Genomic DNA, 22100 nt, shown 5'->3' with positions numbered 1-22100 from the left:
GCTGTTTCAAAGGCTTAGCTAGGAAGTCACTAATTTCTAACTGAAAGCATGGCAACATTCTCAACCATAGAGCTGCTCATGGATTTTCATCTGTCCAGGCCAAGTTTGCATTTCAAATGTCAAAATTTTCACAAACTTGCTTATTTCTGCAAGGCAGATCTCAGAATATAATATTGTATGAATGCACGAAACGTGATCAGTCAGTCCTCCAGTAGAATGTATTTCTGAGCATGCAAAGAAAAGGATAACTACAGGAAAGCAGAAAATAATCAACAGATTTAAGTAAAAATTTAAGGTAAAAAAGCAGTATTTGCAGAAATCATTGGTGTTTTAAGTTCTCTCCTGTTGAGGTTTCAACTCTTGCTGTCTGTGGTCATCTCTTATCTTCAAAAAACACAGTTCCAACAAAATTATTACAAAGTTTGTACTACTGCTCTTTATCACACTTTAGGGAATGATCTCAAAAGAATAAGCAGCAGATCTCCAAAGGCAGAAAAGATGTGCACCAAAAAGACATGGGATCTTCATCTTACAGCTACCTTTGTAGACATCAAACATGAGTTAAGCTTATGTATTACACGCACAAGTTGTTGCTGACAGGAGACCTCTGGAACTATAGCAGAAGACTGCTGAAGGCTATATGCTGAGAGTCTGGAAATCAAGGGCAAAATTCCATTTCAAAGGCTTGTCTCTCACACCATGCCCAGTCAGATCCTCTTCTGGATAGACCATATGGCTCTCAATGGCTTCATGATCCCAGATGAGATGCTCTTTCCCAAAAGCAGCCAGCGTGGCTCAGAAAGCAACAGAGCACATGATGGAAGATGTTCTTATACAAGCAGGCATTGGTTTGAGGAGACTAACCACCACACCTTGAAACACAATCCAGCCTTTTTAGGTGGTAATACCATCATATAAAAAAATTACAGACATTTCCACTGTGCACATTCACTTCACAATATCTTCGTGCATTAGTAGATGCTGCTGCGGTGCACGTAAGAACACAAAACCAATTTTGGCAACGCAGGTCAACAACTTCAAAGTGTAACTCAATAAATCCAACTTTATAATCCAATTCACAAGGGATGCAGGCCATACTATATCCTGTGAACGCTGTAAGGAGCAGATAGGTGAGGTTTTTAACCCCCCTGAAAAGGCAAGACCTTCCAAAGAGCAAGAAAGACAGCATTAAAGGTCTTCTTGTGGTGAAAGTAAAAACTGCTTCTGAATAGATTCTGCCAGGATTTCACTCTTTCTAGGAATTCTGGCTTAGTAAGCCACCCCTACCCCACCTATACAACACACAGAGGAATCCTGCCTTACAAGCTCACTGCTCACCTCATACCTCTTAATTAAGTCAAGGTCAATAGTGAGATTCCAGATTTAAACTGATAAGCAAGTACAGCTAAGGAATTCCATCTGACAGGCACTAGCAGGCAATATGCAAATTTCCCATCAACACTGTGGGTCCAACCCAGACCATTTCCTTTGCAACTCTCTTCCTTGCAAACACTCTGATGCTTTTTCAGTATACTTTCCTCTTCTATGCAGTTTCCAAAAGACAGGAAGAACCAAACCTGTCAATAACTGCCCTTCTCCCAAAGAGAGGATCTCAGCTTCATTTTGCCAGCTAATAAGAACATTAGGCAACCTGTGGTTTCTCTCAGTAACACATCAACTCTTTGTCCCCTCAGGAGCTACTCTGCTCCTCTTCAAAGCACTCTCCATTAGAAGGTATTTGCTATGTGATATATTCAGTCAGTAGCAGAAGTTTCTGCTCATGAACTTCAACACCTGTGCCAAAAGAGAAACCTTCCCAAAAGCTTCATGAACAGCTCTTTTAGCAAACATACATCCTCCCCAAAGAACTTGTCAGAAGCAATACTAATCCTTCACAGCATGTGCAGTGACAGGTACTGGTACTCAGCAGCACCTCCCTGGAGGCAGTCTGGCACCCAGGGATGAGCTATAAAGCCACAGTGCCCAATGTCACCACAGAAGGCCAGTCCAGTACCATCAAAAGGTGCAGTCTCACAGCTTTCAGGTTCTGCCAGAACCAGAAATCTCAGCAGCCAGGCCAAGGTACTGCTTCAGCAACAACTTCTGCGGGAGGGGTTTCTGTCCAGGCTTGGCAAAGCTGGCTGCTTGGCTCAGTGGTCTCAGCTGGTCTCTGTTCAGTCAAGAACAAATGACTCTGCGCAGGTCCATGGCTTTTGAATGAAGGCAACCCATGTTCTTCCCTTCCCCAGGCCAACTGCAAGGAACCTTTGGAACAGGGACCCTATCAGCTGGGGTTTTGAGCCTACAGTACCCTGCAGATTTTGCATCCGTGAGACCCGGTTTTATACTGTTTCATTACAAAAGCACTGCAAATCCTGCAAGAAATCTGGACCCAGGAATCAATCATCTTCTGCTGACACAGTAAAGTCAATCAAGGAAAGATCATCTCCATGTGTAATCTTGAGAGGGAAATCATCCACATAAGGCAATCACTGCCAGGGTTGAATAAGATAATTTAAATCCTCTGAAAGTAAAACTGTTACAGAAAGATTTTTCAAAGATATGCCCTAAATTGCTTCCTATACAGAGATGCTATTGAAGTCAAGGGAGAGCAGAAGGATTTTTTCTTCCCTTTTAAAAATTTTTTTTAAGTTGTGTAGCGCAAGTACAAACAAGAACAAACAAAAACAACAAACTGCTCTCTGGTGAGGAGAACAATCCTCTTAATAAAAGCAGGAAATAAAAATTTATCCTTTTTTTCTATCAATGACAAAAGGATGACAATAAGAACTTTTGTGTTTCACTATAAATGCTTAATTATAAAGCCTTCATAAAGTTTCAGTAACAAGTTCAAATATAAATCTCAAGGGTGCAGGAATGTGGTATTTTCCAAGTGCTAAAACACAAAACTTCATTTGTTTGAACAGAGAGAGACAGCAGCGCAATCCAGTTTTCCTTTTTCCAGGAGGTACTATAAGCAGCGCTCATCAACTCACTCAATATTGTACAGCTTTTTTGCATCAGGTTTCTTTTTCCCCCCTTGCTGAGTATTCTTGAGGAATAAAATTTGCCTTAATCATGAATGATGTGAATCCATCTCAAAGTGCTCATTAGCCTATAAAGAAGATTTTGATGAAACAAAAAGTAGAACAACAAACACTGAGGGAACCAAAGCATCCTGACAGTCCTACTGACAACAACTCCCCTGGGCTTAGGTCTTCTTCCTTGAAATCTTCCAGATCATGGCACCAGTCATGACATGCAGCATTAATTGTGCTGAATGCCTCAGACATGAACATCACCATGAATCCATATTCATCAAGAACAGTGCATTTCCAAACCAGTGTCATCGTCCTCTTGACTCTGAAGTATGCTCTGATTAAACTACAGCCAGAAAGAAGCAGATGTTTCTCCAAATTATGGCTGTCAGCAAAATACCTCTGAGCACCCTCAGAAACACGAGGCGGCCATTTGCACAGGGAAACAGTGGAAGGAGATAAGTATCCCTAAATGCCTGAAAAGATTGTCTGCCAGAAGCCTTAGCTTTGGAAAAGTGCATGGCTGAAAGACAGCAGCAATGACAATGGGCCAAAACACAGGGGAGAAAATAAAATTTGATACTTGCTGATTTTTCTGCTGTTGGTCCCTATTCTGAACCCCTCTGTGAAAAAAACCTAAAATTTACTGAATTCACAGTAACACAGGAATCGGCAATGCAACAAGTGTGAGAAGTTGGCAAGGAAAGCTGCATTAAAGAGAGTGTCATTAAAGAAAGGGAAACCACAGTAAAGTCTCCTACAACTACAGAACATCTAAGATTTCACATAGGAACAGCAAAACTGATAACCAATTTTACTGTTTATACCAAGGAAGAGCTTTAATGTTATAGACAGTATGACATCTTTTACCTCATGAGTTTCCATAATTGTTTACATGTTTCCTTTATTTCTTTCTAACAGAAGAATCTAGAAATTCTATAGCAAAAATTTCTGCTGCAACATCCACAAAAGTCTTGGTAGAGTTGAAACTAGCATAAGAGGGCAGGGCAAATTTGATTAAATACTTTTGAAACATTCAACCATGCATCATTACCAAAGGGAGATGTTGACTTTTTTCACTGCAAGTTATCTAAAATAATGTACTCAGACTAGGTGCTGGAAAAGGACTGGCTTAAAAACACGACAGTGATAGCTGGTGTTGGGTGCAGGCAATGCATTGTAGTCAGAAAGAGTTTCTTTACCTGTTTCCACTGGGGTATGGGAGCAAGCCGGCCCTGCTCTCGTCTGCTGGATGGCTGGCTGTGAACACGCTCTTGATAAGGCAGGACAGGTTGCTGCATGCAGGTTGTAGGGAAAGTGGGAAGATAAAATAGTGAAGGAAACTCAAAGAAAGCCATAGGAATGGAATACAGAGTAAGACAGACAAACATTTAAGAAAAAAAAATAGGGTAGGGGGAATTCATTTAGCAAGTAAAATATAAAAAGGAAAAAAACATCCAAAAATGGGGAACTTCACATATTTTTGGACCTTTCCTTTAATTTCATTGTTTCTTCAAATCATTGGCTGCGTATTCCAGCCAATGTGTAGCAGCTGAAGAAACATTTGATTGGTAAAAGGTGGTATAGGCATCACCACTGTGATCATGTTACATTACTAATGCTGATGTGTAGTGTAGCATAGACAAACATGACTTGGCTTTCAAGTAGCCAGGTCAGGTCCCACTCACGATGTAGCCATGGCAGCACAGAGCTTGGCACAAGCTGTGGAGATGGACTTATGCAGCAGAGCAAGGACTCTGGCACTTAAACCACACTGAGCCTCATCCTGCTGACACTGCACTGCCAGCAGTAGCTCCAAGGGACTCAATCTAACTTCAAAGACAACTACTCTGCAGTTGCAGCTGTTCAGATACCATCCTGGATAACAAACAAGCCTCACTTGGAATGACACAAACATCCTGATTGCCAAGAAACTCCCAGGCATTTATCTGCTGCACATACATACACATATAAAGCTTAATCACAGCTCACAAGAACAAACAGATGTAACCTGATATGAAAATGTTCAAATCAGAAATTAAATTATTGTTCTTAAACAGTATAAGCAGAACATTCCTGGAAAGCTTTTAAAGAGCAATAGTAGTTATAAAAGAAACTAAATTGCTGGTAATATGTTTGTGAAAAATTACATAATAAGGGCAATAACAGAGAAATAACACTTTTTTTAGGAAGTTCTTCTCCACCCCGTACTTGTAAATTTTAAGCTTTGGGTAAACTTTGCTCTTCTCTAGGAGAGCCTTTGAAGTAGAAAAGCAACACCAGCATCCAGTCTTGAGGAATGCATGCTTTTATTTGTGGTTTTCCTCTACAATTCCAAAACAAAGGTGTTTATTATCCATCTCCTACCTGTCTTCGTAAGTTTGAGGACGGCACTGGTGCATTCTCTTCAAACTTGGCCAGTAGCTGGGTTGCCATGGACTTGACTTTGTTCTGATTCCCAATGGCAGCATCAATTCTCCTCTCTGTCAGGGCACTCACCAGTGTGGGCCTTTCTTCTCTGTAGCTTCGTGGGAGGTCCTCCTAACAATCAGTGACATCAAAATTTAACAAGACACAACCAGATCACCTTTTCCTTTCCACCCCTTTACACTATAGATAACAAATCTCTCAGCCTCACTTGAAAGCTCAGATTTTAATTTCCTTTGGCAAGTCAGCAAATGTTCTGTTAAACTTTACTTATCTTTCAACCTTATTTGATACACTTACCTACCAAAAAGACCTCAGCTGAAACACCCCTGTGAAGGCCCTGACATATACCAAAGGCCCACCTGCCACCAACAAACTCAAAGCATGAATTTTAATTCACCTGTACCCATTTGGCTACAAACACTGAATTTGAAAGACTGCCTTATGGGGCATACTGGAAGTGGGTGCTTTTTGCACAAACCAAGGCTAAAATTCAAATATGCATCAAATTTCTGACAATACTGCATGACTTCACTAAAAAGTTACGAGTGTTGATGTCCTCATCAAACCATAGTAATTCACAATAAAAACAGAACATCAGGGAACTGCAACGTTTCACTTGTTATGTAGTGTTCTTTCATAAGCATCAGTAAAACATTTGCTCTAAAGATACCATGAAAGTGTAACCTCTGAAGAAGAATTAAATTTTATCTAAAAAATCCTACATAAACCCTGCCTGGATATAAAAAAATGAAAGAACTGAAGTGTGAACAAGGTACGTACCATTTATTTTACTCCCTGACAGCTCTCACTTTAATACTTACATCCTCAGATTGGCTGGTTTTTCTCCTCTTTCCTGCACCATCCAGTTCCTTTTCTTTTTTGTCCTGAAAACAGAAGGAGTAGGGGAAAGAAAAAAAAATAACTCTCATACCTTTTTGGGCTGAGATAACTGTCATCAGTGCACTTAATCAGTTTAGTTGCAAAGCTTATTTAATTCACTGTGCTCATTCTCTATTTGTTTAAGAAAAGGGATTTTTTCCTAGATACTCCTTAGGGAATTCTTACCTTCAACTGCACAATTCTTCAACACTTTCAAATCATTGAAAACTGAGCAAGTAACTATGTTCCAAGAGGATATATATGCCAAAATACTACCACAAGGCTAAGATTTTAAGACTGAAACGCACCACTGTGAGTACATACTACAGATGCAATTCTGCAGTTATAAATGTCATGTATTGTCCCATACCAGGAGCTGGTGAACATGTGATCCCTGCAAACACACACTAACACCTGCATTTTTAGTACCACTGCTTGGACAGCAGCCTGCCAGACACAAGTGTCCCCAGGACTGTGCCTGGTTACCTTGGGAGTGCGCTTCCGAGAGATGCTTTGGCCCAGTTTGCTGAGGAAGGAGATGGGAGACTTGGTACTGGCAATCAGGGCAGCCTTTTCTTCTGCATTCAGGTCCAGGCTGTCTGTTAGTGAAAACGGGCAGAACAAGGGAATTCCATGAAGTATTTTCTGTGGTGCTGTTATTAAATACACAACTGAAGGACTCACTGATTCTTTTTAACATAGCAGTCTTTTTCTTAAATTCTCTGTACAAAATTACTGATGTCTAGAATTAATACCTTTCTCAGCTATTCTGCTTTTTCATTTTGCCCAAAGCAGTTCTCTCAGGGTTTATAACCACCCATAAGAGATACTGTGTCACTTTTATATTTAAAGAGCATGATTATCATTATTCCTAAAAAGAGTCCAGAGTTTTAGAAATAATACCTAATACATATGAGATTTTTAAAAGGCTATTAAAACCAATTTTTTCCCCTCACCAGAGGTATACATGAGACTTAAGACCATCAGTAATAAAGAGCTGTAACATTATCAATTTTAAAGGCTGGCCATATTGATTTGGGTTAGGTAATTACATCTTCCAGTCCTAATCAAAGCTGTTCTGTTCCTCATTGGCCTGAAGTTACTCTCACCATTCACAGATGGTAAATATGTATAAAACTCAGCTGGTGTTTTGAAATTACCTATTCAACAACTATTAGCAAGGCACCTACCACTAGCTAAGACAAACAAACCCCTAACAACAGTAGGAAAGCAGAAAACTTATCTAGTAGTGAAGTGAGTTTAGAACTTTTGAGGACATTATTGTATATTAACTTTATTTTGCTCCTGCTGCTGCTAACGTGGTCTTTATCAGCATCAGTAACAAGACAACTTTTTGTAAGGTAAAGCTACAGTGAGTGACTACTCTGTGCTCAGCACAAGCAGCCTGAAGGTAACTGAAGCACACACATTCACCCTGGAGCAGCCTTTAAATCTGACAGAAGTGCCCCAAACTGCTTACCACTAGAGGGGATGGTGTCTTTGAACATCTCATAGAACTGTGTGAGGTACATCACCATCGACAGCTTATCTGGCTCTCCAACAGATGCCATTTCCTTTCCAGTCATAATGGGAGATATTCCAAACTCTTTCTCAGCGATGTCAAAGGCCAGTTGGTTATTCTTCTCCACATCGTGCTCATCCAAAGAATCAAAGTCTCTGCAAAGGGCACAAAGAGGCCTTGCACTGAATCAAGTAGAAACCAGTCTTCTGAAAGAACTCAGGCATCCATCTCTATTTTTTTTTTCCACTCGAAACCTCAATTTATTTGCCACCAACATGGCAAAGTGGATGCTACTTAATTACAGTGAACTTTGGCTCAAACATATTCTTTTGAAATTTGTTTGCTCCTCCTACAAACCTAGATTTCACTTCTTAAAAAGTATTACCCTTTGAAATACATCTTCACTTCCTCTTTTACTGTAAGACTGTACGTTTTCCCCTACATAAAATCTTCTGTGTGCTTGCAACTAAATTAAATCTTCACTTTCTGTCCCCTTTTTTCTTGACTGATCCATATTTTTGTCCTGCTGGATTTTTCCAAAACTTGTGTAACTATATAAAAAGCTATAGCTTGTAGAGAGTTACATTAACTGTTTAAAAAGCTGTTTGAACTCTCCACAAGTTATAGAGCTATTAAGCAGTGTAGCTCAGGTTAACTCCAGTACACCAATGTAGAAGTACTTCAGTGCATATAGACTGGAATAACTCCACAATTTCTCAGTATGTTTTACAGTGGATTATGTCTACAAGCACAGCTCTAGAATTTACTTTTTCTGATGTCCCTTTGGGAAGTTGGAGACATTTCAGATTAAAGTACCAGAGTCTTTGGTACTGTCACTTCTTCCAGCCAGTGTTTTCCCATTCTAGAATCCCGGCACTGTTTTACCCAGTATATCACTGAAGAGGACACCTCTGCCATTCATCCAACCAACAAGTCAGCATGCAAACAGTAACAACGTCTCTATTTAGGCTGTGGGTCACTACTTCTAAAAAGAGCAGCCTGAAAGGCTTTAAAAAGAGTTGCTTTGTTCAACAGGAAATTTATAAAGGCCCATGCAGACACTTGTTCAGGAGAGACTTAACTGAAGCTATGAACTGTTCCTTACTCTCTGCACACATAAAATCTGTCAGTCAATAATGCTTTCCTCTCAGTACCAATTTGAAGGTTAATTCTGCCAATTCATCCAGAAGGGAAAACAACAACACATTTATTTCCAAATTCATCAAGCTATCATGACCTTCCACTCCGCTAGTGAATCACTGAACATTGGTTTCTATCAAGCTTAATCGAATTCATTTGAATCCATTTCTTCATAAGTCACAAATGCATTGCCTCAAACTCCATATTATTATCTCCAAATACCACTCATTTCCTGCCCTTCCCAGTTATTTGAGGCAGCCAGTTACTCACATTAAGTCTGGACGGTATCTGTGGATAATGGCACACAAAGCTAAGCCACTTTTCCATGACATTGTGAGATCTGTCACATTAACACCAGCATATCCATCAGTCTGCCTCTGGCACCAACTGAGCAATTTACTAGAGCGAGCTACAGACTCTGTAAAAAAAATTAGCACATTTTAAAGTACAAATGCACAACAGCTCAAATTCTAAATACAACACAAATCCCATAAACCAACAAACAAAACCTTCATGCAAAAAACAAACTTCTACTACAATGGGTAATGGAAGACAGGATTTTTATTTTCTTTTAAATATACTATCATACCCATTTTAAATCCAAGAAAGTATTTTTAATTTGCTGAAAAGTAATTATCTAAGTTGTAACTTGCCAGACTTTTCACCCCAGCCATTGTAAAAGAGCCCCAGGAAATATAAAACAGTTGCAAAGGCTTGTTAAATACGATCAAAAGGACATTCAGTAGCAATGCTCTCTAAAGCCCAGATACACCATTTCTAGAGGAAGAACTACAAATGTACTTCTGTAACTTCTTCTTTTCCCTTGAAAACTTTCCTTTGAAAGCACTGACCTGTTCTGACCTTGTCTTACCAGAAGATCTGATGAGATTACAGCCTAAAGGGATGTGGCTGCAGGGCAAAGAGCAGAGACTACACAGCTATTCAGCAGTGAAAGGGAGGCTTAGCAGCAAAGAGCCACCCTGAGAATCCCAAAACACTATGTGGGCATCCAAGACAAGGCATGCAAAAGGAAAAGACTGACATACCCCTCAGGGTAGGACAAGTAGACAGATACTGAAATGCTTATCACAAGGCATCTAGCTCTCAGAATAATGCAAGCAAAGTGAGGTTTCATTTGGTTGAGAGATGAGATTAAGAAAAGGAAAGCAGGAACATGCAAGACTGCACAAGCAATACCTTCTGCTATGTTTGTAAGAATTGAGTCTATTGTTAGAGTGAACTCAGTCCAGGCTTCTGCACTTTAAGCAAGGACATTTTTATAGATAAAGGAGGTGAAAAGAACTGCCTGTACAAGCAAATATGCTTAGAAAGTTAACAGCATTATAAGGCAAAGGAAAACAGGCAAACAAAAATAAATTCCCATGCTAATGGAAACTTGAAAAATTGTAAGTTCAAACTGTTGACAAAACAATTATTGGACACATTTTCTAAATGCAGAGACTGGTTAAATAATACCCATGAGCCCTGCTGTTCTCTAGCTCCTGCACTGACCCAGCTCCAGAATACCAAAATGAACAGGGCAGCAGCCAGGCCTACCATTTCGAGTCAGCTTTGGTGTCCTGGAGTTCACAAAGTTCTCTATCTCCAGGTGAATGTCTCTCAAGTCTCCTGTATTATACAAGTGGCGTACCTAAAATGTCACACAAAAACATTTAAGATGATCAGCATGCCATGCACCCCAGATACATACAGAAATAACAGAGGACAATAAGGAAACATCGAAGGCACAAAAAAGAAGACAAATACATGTAGGTAGCAGAAATCCCACCCCAAGAGCCTCACAACAGCAAGGATCAGCTCATCAGCACTGAACAGTCCAGCTGACTGCTGCTGCTCCGTGGATACCAAATTGCAATGACAGACTGCTGGACTGGATTATTACAAAGAAAATGCACACGCACACACACAAAAATAAATTTATTGGTTTCCTGTATCGTATCACGGCTAAAATTACCAAAATCAAAAATTCCTAAAAAGGAATCTGTTCAAGTACAAAAGTCTACTCTGGACTGATGTATCTGCCTTTCACTGCTTCCATATTATACACACATCACTGTCTGTTCCCAAAACACTGACATAGCTTCACCTGAGGAAAGACGCTGCAGATCACAAGCACTGAGAAGCACCATTTGTGACCTACCTGCTGTGGCCGCAAGAAGTTGACGTTGATATTGGGGTATCGGGTGGCAGGATCAATGCTGTAATGGCTGAAGTTTTTACTCACGTTCTCTGGGGTGGTCTGAGGCAGCAGCCTATAAATGCTTTCCCTTGGGAAAATAACATAAAAAAAAAGTTTGGGGTTTTGTTTTGGTTCGTTTGTTTGGTTTAGGCTTTGTAGTGGTTTGAGGTTTTTTGTTTGTTTTGGCTGGTTTGAGGTTTTGTTCTGTTTTGTTTTTTTTAAAAGAGATGTATCACTACTACTATGGCTAAGTAAACTCTGGAGAGATAAACATTGAAATCAGAAATCTAACCACTTCAGACACTGCATAGCTAAGAGTCAGCATAAGCATATTAAAATCTGCACTTCAATACAACTTCAGAATTCCAAAGGAGGGAAGAGAACAGTACACTAAGCGTAACTGAAAGGGCTGCCCAGTACAATAAAGACACTGAGACACAGGAGGGGCTCAGGAAGAGGGGCCTGGAGCACTTGCTGTGAGGAGAGGCCAAGAGAACTGAGTTGGTTCAGTATGCAGAAGAGAAAGCTCAGAGAAGATCTTACTGTTGTCTGAAGTGGCAAATGGAAAGGTGATGGAAGTCTGGCTTCAACAGTAACATTATTTTCCTCACTGATTTTTTAAATTCAAACAAATGGAATTTTAAGTATGAATTGTGCCATTGTGCAATTTTAGAAATTATACTATGGTTCCTGACAGTCAGAAGCTGCAGTAGCTGAAGTTTAAAATTGGATCTACTGACTGTTGGTTTTACTTACTCCATCTGCTAATTACCTGAGTTCTGATCTCCAAGTGAGCACCTTGAGTCACCAAAACAACACTCAGGCAAAGCTGATAAAAACATCAAGAACTCAATACTTCAAAAGAGACAAGATACTGTTTGGCTTATATGAAACAAAGTGACCAAGGACAACATGAAAAAAAGCAGGTCACAGCTTCCTTAAAAGGAAATAAGAGAAAGTTTTTACAGGATAATAGGAGATGGCAAGAACTTTCGTATCTGGTACTTTAAAAGCACCTACATTTTCATCTGGTTTGCTACTGCAGGGATGGTGACAGTAACTTGGGCTCACTTTGTCAATGCAATGTCAATAAGCACCTAAAGAAAAGATTCCTCATCTAATCTTTTAAAACTAGGACCAAGAATAGCAACATGTCTTACTCCTCCATATACTTCAGTTTATCGACTCCTTTGAAATATTTTTTCTTCAATTGAATTATACCTTCAAGCATTCTCTAAAAACAGTGAGAGTCTGTATCTCCCATTCTGTCTACATATTTGTACTAGAAGAAACTGGAATGAATGATGAGATGTTGAAGGACTCAGAACTGTAAATGCATTCACTTTCTCCATTACCTCTCTGCAAGAACTTCCAAAGGACTGGCTCCAAGCGACCAACTTCGTACCATCCAAGCAGAGTCCATTGCAGCCAAAAATCCCCTGGCTATTCCAGTTCCCATTGGCCAAAACGGCTGATGTTAGAGGTTACCAAAAAAAAAAGCAGAGAAAGGAAAAGCATCACTTAGGGAAAATTTTAAAGAAGTATCAAGTACACATTCAGGCAGTAATCTGCTGGGAAATTATAACTCAGTAATTAGCTTCAAGCTCCACTCCCACTAGGTTAGAAGAAAGCAGCTGTATGGTGAACAGCTCATGAACTCTCACAAAGCCAATGTCCCTCTTTCCAACAACAATTCACAGCCCGAGTGCCTTAACAGCTTCTCTTCAAGACTGTACCTTTTAAACAACTACAAAATGCTAATTATTAGCAGGCCTACAGTAGAGGTTCTGTAGAGAGTCAACTCGTCCCAACAAGAAGCAGATGGAACAGACAGAACTTCAGAAAAAGCTCTGCACACATTTTCTTTAGCGAGATCATTACCATGCTAAATATTCTGTTTTCCCAACACTCCCACCCTTCCTTCAAACCTCCCACTTTATTCTATAATAAACAGCAGCTTTCCTCACAGCGCCTCTCTGTCAGGCAGCACACATTTCAGAGATGGGTGCAAAGGTTTGTGCTCATGCTTCCATTCAGGGCTTACACCCAAGAAGTTGAACACACACCTCCAGGAGGCTGTCCCCGACCAGCGCCACGAGGAGCTGGTGGCCGTTCTGCTCGCGCACCAGGGCCGCGTTCTCGGACGCGTACATGCACGTGAAGTCAAACATGGCCACGTCGGGCTGCCCGTAGTGGTTGATGGCAAAGTCCAGCGATGGCAGCTGCTGGTTAGTGGAGAAATCTGCTGCTTCCCTGGCGTAGTTTAGCAAAGCCTCCTGGTCCACGTTCTCCCGTGAGAGCAAGACCTCTGTGTCAGCGTGGTCCTGCCAAAACCGGCGAAGTTTGGTTTGAATTTGACCATTTGCCATGGTCAAATCCACAAGTTTCTTTTAAGATGGGAATATACAGTGGCTGGCATTAAAATTCTGACAAATCCACTCACACAAGTTTGTCTTCTAATTTCTTTAATTCCTGTGTTAATGCTTCCAGGAGAAAATCTATAAATCTTTTATTGCAAACAGCAATCAATCCTGCTTGCATTTCTGACTGTGAAAGGGCGAAGAAACTCTAGAGCATTTTTCATTCCCATAAAATGAGGGAAGCTCAACTAAGCTACCAAATGTTCTTTCAGCATATTTTATCTCAGCATGAACAAAACTCCCAAATCTACAAAGGGATACAAATTTGAAAAGGACAGGTTTTGTAACACTCTTCTGATGGTTTAAAATACATCAGAAGGACATTAACTGCCTTTTAGAACAGAATTACATTCATGTTCTGAAACAACAACTGTATAAACACATTATGTGATGGAGGAAGAGCATGTTTTCCTACTTTCACCCTACCAAAAGTAAATTGTCACCACAATTTTAGCTTACAGAGAATACAGGAGAAGTTAATACCCACATGCCGTATCACTCCTTTATCCAGCAAGCTTTGCTTTTTGGCAGTCATGACAAAGTAGTGTGTATCATCTTTGTAGTAGACAATGTTCTCCAAGTCAATGCCTTGTGAGAGAACAAAAGACATGGTAGTGAAGGAACCAGTTAGGAGTTATGTGCAACAGAAGCTCTATCAGAAGAAAGTAAACCGAAACTGCATGATTAGAAAATGTCAGAGAATGCCAAGCAACTTTCTCCCATGCTCTGGGTGACTTTAAAATCTGAATTGTGAACAAAACCACAGACAGCACATTTCACCTGCATTAAGCTACCTCTATTTAAAAATCCAGTTATCATGACTAAGGTTTGCATTCAGATGTGGAGTGCAAAAAGCTGAACTATGGATTCATGACCTCTTCCCATTTAGGGCTCTGATTTCCTGAAAACCGTAAGTTCTCTGCTTCTGAACCAAAATGACACACATCTGCTCTGTACAGCAGAACAGCTGCAAAAGCAGGGAAGTCAGATTTCAGAGACAGCAATGACTGACTGCCTTGCACAAGATGTTCGTTCCTGACTAAACATACAAATCTGAGCTGCAGAGTTGTAATAATAAAGACAAATGGTTTCCACTGGAAATCTGTCAAGTGCTGGCAAACCTGTGGCATCTCGGAGATCCTGGAAGAACTTCTGGTTGAAGATGAAGGCCACACCGCTGATCTCCTCTACTTTGGCTTCAGCTGTGGTGTTGCGATTGATGAAGTTTGCTGTGATAGCAATTGCAAGCTTACCGCGGAATTCTTTTCGGCGAAACCCTACAGGAAGGGGAAAGTAGCAACACTGAAAACCAGACACACCTTCAGAGAAGGCTCAGTATGCCACAGACAGGTGCACTCACAAAATAGAGAGAAGGGATGTGATGGGTTACAAACTCCTCCACAGAGGAAAGAACAATTGCTTCATCAGAAGAATAATGTTGTTTAGGGAAAAAGCTCCCCGCCACCCCCTCTCTCATCTCTGGTCCCAAAGCTGCAAGTTCCATAAAAAAATATTAATATGGGTTTCTTTGCTACACAGAATAATACTCAACACCTCAGTTCCTACACACGAAGGCAGGAGTGGCAACACTACAAATTTAGGAAAAATTATCCAGATCAAAACCCCTTATGTCTTTGCTAGTTTAGTGGAAGAATACAAAGACCACCCACATCTTTGATACAAATGGATTTTCACATGGACTTTTAATCTCCCTTTCACTTGTCAAGTGTCTTTCCAGATGTTGATTGGCATGTTAAAGGCCATTTCGTTCCAACAAATTTAAGGGTAAGTTCTTTCTGAAGGTGAATTATGGACACACCATTACCTTCTAAGGTGTTTCTCCTGCCATCCCCTCCAATGATTACTTCAAACTCATACTCAGACACTGGATGGGTTTTGGGGTGGACCAACGCACGCCAACCTATTCCTGTAGATAAATGCCAAGTCAGTGACAACATATATACAATAATAGAAAAAAACAGATTAAACCACTTCTTACTATCAAATAAACCCTTCATCACGTGAGCAGTCAAGAAACCCTGTAGGACAGCTACACTGACGACAGGGCTGCTCCTGAACTGTGCAGCCATTCCACGTGAATCAGAGGCAGACACAGCTCTGCTAAAATTCCCCTATTTCCTTTAAGGGCCGCTATAAACTTCTCTACTACCTATACAATTAATAAAAGGCCAAAAAACAAGTAAGCCACATCTCCTGTGGTGATCAGAGAACAGGTTTCACAGTGATACTAAAAGCGTAACAAGGATCATTCACCAATATAAATACCCTCAGTGAATGCAAAGAAAAAAATTGTTTCAAAATGTTAGGTAATAGGCTTAGGTATTTTAGAAGCAATTACAATTTACCGTGTCTTGGTCTATTTCTGTGTAGCTGTTCTGGTGACTTTGTTTCATACAGTAACTAATTTGGATTTATCACTAGAAAAAACAAATCCTACTAAAAACCCAAGGAAAAATGGATTAATAACTACTCCGATTAAAGGAGCAAGAGGAAAGGCCTTAACATCATAAGCAGAGTAAAGGAGTAAGAGCCTGTGTATCCTACAACCATTTCCCCCTTCTCTACACCCATTTCAGTGCTACTTGCTTTCATTCTCCTGGTCCTCAGGAGGGTAAACGAGCCCCCGAAACTCCACATTGACATGGATCTCTATTCCCAAGATCAAGGCAACCTTCAAAAGGATGAGCTGGAGCTGACGGATACCTGCAAAAAAGGCAGATGATAAAGAAATAGAAGAAAAAGAAAAGAGCACAAGTGCCCATGTGTGTCTGTGTGACATTACTGATACACTGACTTGAAGACCAGCTGATACTTTCTTTTTCCCCACGGTGTTCCCAGCACTTCATCCCAGTACCCCTGGTGTGTAATATCACAGCATGACAAGAAAATTCTACACAGCTGAAAAGCCAACCCTTTTCAAAGAAGAAAGAGTAATTTTTTGATGTTTCAGTCCCCTAATCAGCAACAAGGGAAACAACCAGGACATGAACTGCAGTAGAGGAGGGAAGACAGCACGAGCAGGGCTGCACTTGTCACAGATGGCAAAGAGCCACTGGGTCAGCCTGGCTGTAATACTGACCTGCACTTCCATCCCAGCACCTTTGGATTAGTGAGGGCATAGGAAGCTCCTCACCACCTCTTTCCTCTTCAGGTAACTTTGACAATGAGAATGAAAATCACAGTGTGCAAACTCAATTAATACAAGGAAAATACGTTGCTGTCATATTTCAGATGCTGAAATGAAAAAAACCTTCACCTAAACACTAAATTTTAGCTGTGCTGATACACAAAAAAAGTGACAAAATGCACAAACACTGGAAGAATAAAAATGAAAAGAAATTAGAAGGAAAAAGCAATCTGCAAGACTGAAGTTACAAAGATCTTCCAGTTTTACCATTTGTTGCCAAATTTCAAATAAAGAGAACACAGACTAGTGGGCAACACCTGGCTGTGCCATGTACAGTCAATTTTGGGGAAGAAAAAAGTAAAGAAAAATAACTCCTGCTCCACCACAGCATTGAGCTTTCAAAGAAAACTGATTTAACAGAATTTAGAAATCAACAAGATTATTCTCAATTTTAACACGTAAACATATATTTAATCAAAACATATCTTCATCACTCTTCTGAAAATTAAAGCCAAAACCGTTCCTCCTTTCTCCAGACTGACACTCACAAGAATGTTCCAAAAGCAAAGCATTCACTAATTTTTCTTTACAAGTTGCTCAAGAGAAACAGAATAATGTGACAGCTGCAGGAATGTATAAGCAAAAAATAAAAAAATTATCCATCCAAAAAAAGAAAAAACAAACCACCAAGCAGTTTGAGCATTAAGTGTACTTTTCAGAGTAGGAAGAAGCTATGCCTTGGGAATGTCTAAAAGATGACAGATGAACACTGCATGTCTTAATGTCACGACTAGCCCAGAATAAATGATGCAAAGGTAATGCCGGATTGTACCGTAACTACTTGAGAGCAGGGACTGGTGTAGGCTGAATTTTCATTACCCCACAGCCTCACCTCCTTCTCCCCAGGAAGAACCCAGAAGGTGCTGCTGCTGTGTCCAGCAGTGGCTGTACTTACTGATATGGTCTATGGATCCTGCACAGAATTTGCCATAGAACTTTTTGGCGCCGAGGCCCCTCAAGTCATGGATGGTGAATGGCCACAAATGCAGCACGTTATTGCGGGAAAAGGCATCCCTCTTCTCTATGACCACCACCTTGGCTCCCAGGAACGACAGGTCGATGGCTGTACGAAGGCCACAGGGTCCAGCCCCAATTATCAGACACTGCAAAACAACCAGCACACGGTAACTGCACAGTCCTTGGAGGAAATAGGGATTTCTGCAGCAGCTTCCAAGCATCCCATGGCTCTTGGGAGTAAGTGCTCTTTGTCTGAAACATAAGCTGAAATTTCAGGTCAGTCCTTCTATTTCTACCTGCCAAGTTCTGCCATTGATACGGTTAAAGCAGTAACCAAGACCTGAAAATGAAGTATATTGCAGAGCAGTGAAAAGACTGAGGAAGCAGGCAAGTAAAACAGTGTTCTTGCAACCCTTGCTCTAAGAAGAGCTGCCTAGTCATAGTCTCCAAGCTCTATAAGTACCTGGAGAACAGCAATATTTCTGAAGGCTTCTCCCTCCCATATTCCATTTTATTTCTTAAAAAAAAAAAAAACAAAACCAAACCTAAAAAAAAAAAATAAAAAAATAAAAAAGGAGCAATGACAAGTTTTCCTCATCTTCCAAATCTTGAGCTGGCCTTTCTTAAGAATATCTTCAGTAGCATTGCAACAGCTACAGCAGATAAACACAAGATACTAATGTTTTTATAAACACCATCACTTCAAAATAACAGAGTAGCCAAGTCAGAGCACTCTAACTTATGCTTTTGTTGGTGCTTTGGTGCTTCTACTACTGCAGCAAAGGAGACTTCAGGGAAGTCAACATCATGTAAATACAAACTTTGTGTGACCAAACAAATCCTTTCTCCAACCCAACCTTTGTCATATCAAAGGTCTTTCACCTTCTCTTATCTTTTTCCACTCTACTTCACAAACACCATCAGATGCTAATAAACAACTTGAGAACGCAACATACGTGCGTGTCTAGTGTTGAAGTACCTTCTGAGAACAGAACGATACAGCAAAATAATTTCAGATTAAAAAGCCAAGATAGTCATAGACACTTCTTACCCACAGAAACCGAGGTCCACAAAGAAAGTGTTGGTACGTGCAGTCACATAAATACAGTACACAGTCCATTTTGTCATATCATTATTGTACTTTGATTTCCACTGAGTAAACCAGACACACAGAATAAAGACCTTGCTACAGAGGCGGCTGCTGCTGCCATGTGATTCTTTTCCAGATCCTTATTTATCCTTGTGGCTGCATAAGAAAGCTCTTTGAGAAATTCTTTAAAATGCCAGAATCTAACCATGAGCCAGTGCTCTGATAAACAGCCAATCCCAAAGCAAAACTTTGTGTTCAGTGGTCATCCCCATTTGACAAATTTTACAGGCTGCCACATTCCCACCACTTATTCACTGGGGCAAAAAATTCTGCAAGCACCGTGAAACTGCAAATGTAAAGCCTGAATGATGGAAAACCAGCAGTGATGACATAGCTACTGACATGCAAATTCCATGTAAGACTACTGAGTAAGATAAGAAGTCACATAAATCTGAGGGCAGAGATCCAAGTCTAGACAAAAGGGAAGGGAATAATAACACCACTGCTTCTTTAGTACCTTCAGGAATCTGAAAGTATTTGGAACAAAAGGCAAGCCCAACCTCTGAGCTAATAAATACCTAAATAAAACTGTGTATTGAACAGGTGTCCATGTTGTAATTTGATAAAAGGGATCCTCAACTAGGATCCTCAATTCTTCCAATCTAATATTGCTGTCTTTGTAGGTAAGTGTAACTCCCAAACACCACCTTGTCTTTTTTTTAAACTTCCTGGAAAATTAGCTCAGCATATCATATTTATCCAGGTAATAATTTTGCTTGGCTGAAAACTACAATCTTCAAAGAGCCTGGATTTCAATAAGCAACAAGAACACACTGAATTGGGTGACTTTCATTCTTTGATAAATTTCCACATATAAAATATTTATGATGGAGTACACAACAGCAAAGGAACTGTACTAAAATCAGACTATTCAGACTCAGGTTTCATGGAATTATAAACTAGTTGCCTGCAATTTTGTCACAGGAACCTAAAGGATTTTTTCCTCTCTATCCTTCCTCCCTGCCCTCATAGTAGGATGTGGTTAAAAAGCATTTAGGTTATGTTTCATATTCTAGATGTTCTGAATGTAAAATACTCAGGTAAGTAATTTATGGTCAAAGTTGCCTTTTTTTTAATAGCCTCACAAAAACATTAAATTATGTTGTTATAAAACAAATTCTAAGCACAACTAAAAATAGAAAAGATTTTTTTCCACCTCTAATGCTTCTTCCAGTTTCAGATGTCTCATAAAAAACCACCTTCTGATACTCTCAGACAGCAGTAACTCCATGAGATGCCAAGTCCAGCCAAATAAAGGCAGCTACTGTTATTCCTTGTTCCCTTTCCCCTCAATGACTCCAAGCAATTGCTGCAACTCCCTGCACTGAAGCAGTCTCACCCCTCAAAAACACTTCTTGCTCAAGATCTTTCAGACAGATTATATTAAGTTTCCAGTAACAACACCATGGTAATGGAACATTAAATGCAAACTGAAATGCTGTATTCTCTGTATAACCAATGAAGAGAGAGCACCATTTGTAACTATTTACATTTGAACAACCCATCACGTCCAAAACTTGCTTTCATGAACTCTGATTATCTGAATTCCGGTTAGCCTGGATGCTGGCCATGTGCACAAACTGCCCAACTCCAGGCACAGCACCTCACCCCTGAACAATGTTTAAATGGGCAGTTAAGAGCTATCCTACAAAGTATGAAGTTTATTTTCAAGTGTACAGAAGCCAGGCTTCCTAAAGACATGATCAGCTTCTGCTATGCCATGGATAAAACCCTAATCTTTATTTTAAATTCTATCATCTTCACGTGCTCACTTAAATTTCTGTACCTTTTAATCAACAGTTTGCAAATTACATTAAGCATTAGAAATATAAAGCTAAGTGAGTTAGGAAACATCAACTCAGACATGATTCAGTTCTCAAAAGGCCTCTGCTTTGAACAGTTATGATTATCTCCTAGGAACTACATTTAAACATTTAATGGCAGATACCATTAGGATAGGAAACAAAAAATTAATAGAAACATATATGAAAAGATAAGAGGAATACATAGTGAAATTTAGTTTAAAAAATGTCCACTGCAGTCATTGCTCTCTCCCATCACTGTGTCCTTCACACCAACACCAGCAAGTTCTGAGGTTTCTCTCTCATCAATTCAATGAGGGACAGTCACATATGAGCTCATGAGCCTCTCTGGTTATCTCATCACCACCTCACCACATGCTACTTCTATAACCACTCTCTTGATTCCAGTTCTCCAATTCCATTTTAACTCTCTTTAGCTTGGCTTTGGTGTATGAAATAGGTTAAGCTTTTGGATGACATGAAATCCCTAGCAACCTCTTCAGTCAAACATCATTCCCAGGATGCTTTACTCCTTTTATCCACTTTATAAGTGTACTTGAAGAGATGTTTTAAAGACATTTGGTTACACGTATTTATTCAAAGCACACCCTTTTCTAATGACTTTTAAGCCTCCGTACTCCTCTGGGTCTCCAGCCACTTTCAGAGCACCATCTGAAGGACTCTGATTTCTCTCACTGCCAACTTCCCGGGGGCTTCACCCATGATCTCTTGCGTGATCTTCCTCGATAAACTGTCTTTGCATCACCTCATTCAGAGACACTGGTTCAATCAGCTTTGTCAGAGCTGTCAATTCACAAAACTTCTCCAACTCAAGACTTGGCTGCTTTTTGGCCAAGCTAAAATCTCTACCTTTCTGACATTTCCTTGTGGCTGCCTAGATGTTAATTCAAGCCCAACAAAGCCAAATGGAGCCCTTCATCTTAAAAATGAGTTAAACCCGCTAACAGCAATCAATTTCTTAGGAAAATATGTCAAGACGGAAAAAAGGAAGCCTGTCTGTGTTGCATCAACGCATTTAATGTCCTTCTAAACTCAGCTCACCACTTCCCTTCAAGATAAATGTCACACTCGATTTTCTGAATGCCTTTCACAGATGGATATCACCCTCTGCTCACATCTGGTTTTTCATACGCTCTCACAATCAAGCACTATTCACTTACCCTCCTATCAAATCTCCTCTTTAATGTTTCATCTCTATTATTGAAGCAACATTTTCCACAGTGTTAACAAACACAATCAGAGCCTAGATGCAAAAATCACTCTTATAGTCTATTATTCAAATAAGTTAAAAGACCTCTGCATCTTGCTCCCTCCCATCTCTTTCTCAGGAAAG

At 40.1% G+C, this 22100-nt stretch overlaps 1 protein-coding gene across 6 annotated transcripts in view; it reads right to left on the bottom strand.

Annotated features, from left to right (window-relative positions):
- MICAL3 (microtubule associated monooxygenase, calponin and LIM domain containing 3) overlaps positions 1-22100 on the bottom strand; it is a 162990-nt gene that overhangs the window by 84846 nt on the left and 56044 nt on the right. For 3 of the 6 annotated variants that reach the window (XM_019288722.3, XM_019288724.3, XM_010404136.4), the window contains exons 3-17: positions 17733-17940; positions 16237-16353; positions 15455-15556; positions 14751-14906; positions 14117-14217; positions 13276-13533; positions 12565-12680; positions 11171-11297; positions 10567-10660; positions 9280-9427; positions 7828-8024; positions 6834-6946; positions 6290-6352; positions 5406-5579; positions 4241-4333 (exon numbers count right to left, since the gene is read on the bottom strand). In XM_019288722.3, the coding sequence (XP_019144267.2) occupies positions 4241-4333; positions 5406-5579; positions 6290-6352; positions 6834-6946; positions 7828-8024; positions 9280-9427; positions 10567-10660; positions 11171-11297; positions 12565-12680; positions 13276-13533; positions 14117-14217; positions 14751-14906; positions 15455-15556; positions 16237-16353; positions 17733-17940 (2067 nt within the window). The remainder of the gene's footprint in view (positions 1-4240; positions 4334-5405; positions 5580-6289; positions 6353-6833; positions 6947-7827; positions 8025-9279; positions 9428-10566; positions 10661-11170; positions 11298-12564; positions 12681-13275; positions 13534-14116; positions 14218-14750; positions 14907-15454; positions 15557-16236; positions 16354-17732; positions 17941-22100) is intronic. The other 3 variants (XM_039571041.1, XM_019288725.3, XM_019288726.3) reach the window with 1 other exon arrangement.

The sequence above is a fragment of the Corvus cornix genome, chromosome 1A, assembly GCF_000738735.6.
Source record: "Corvus cornix cornix isolate S_Up_H32 chromosome 1A, ASM73873v5, whole genome shotgun sequence".
NCBI classification, from domain to species: Eukaryota; Metazoa; Chordata; class Aves; order Passeriformes; family Corvidae; genus Corvus; species Corvus cornix.
This window is presented reverse-complemented; position numbering and strand designations above follow the sequence as displayed.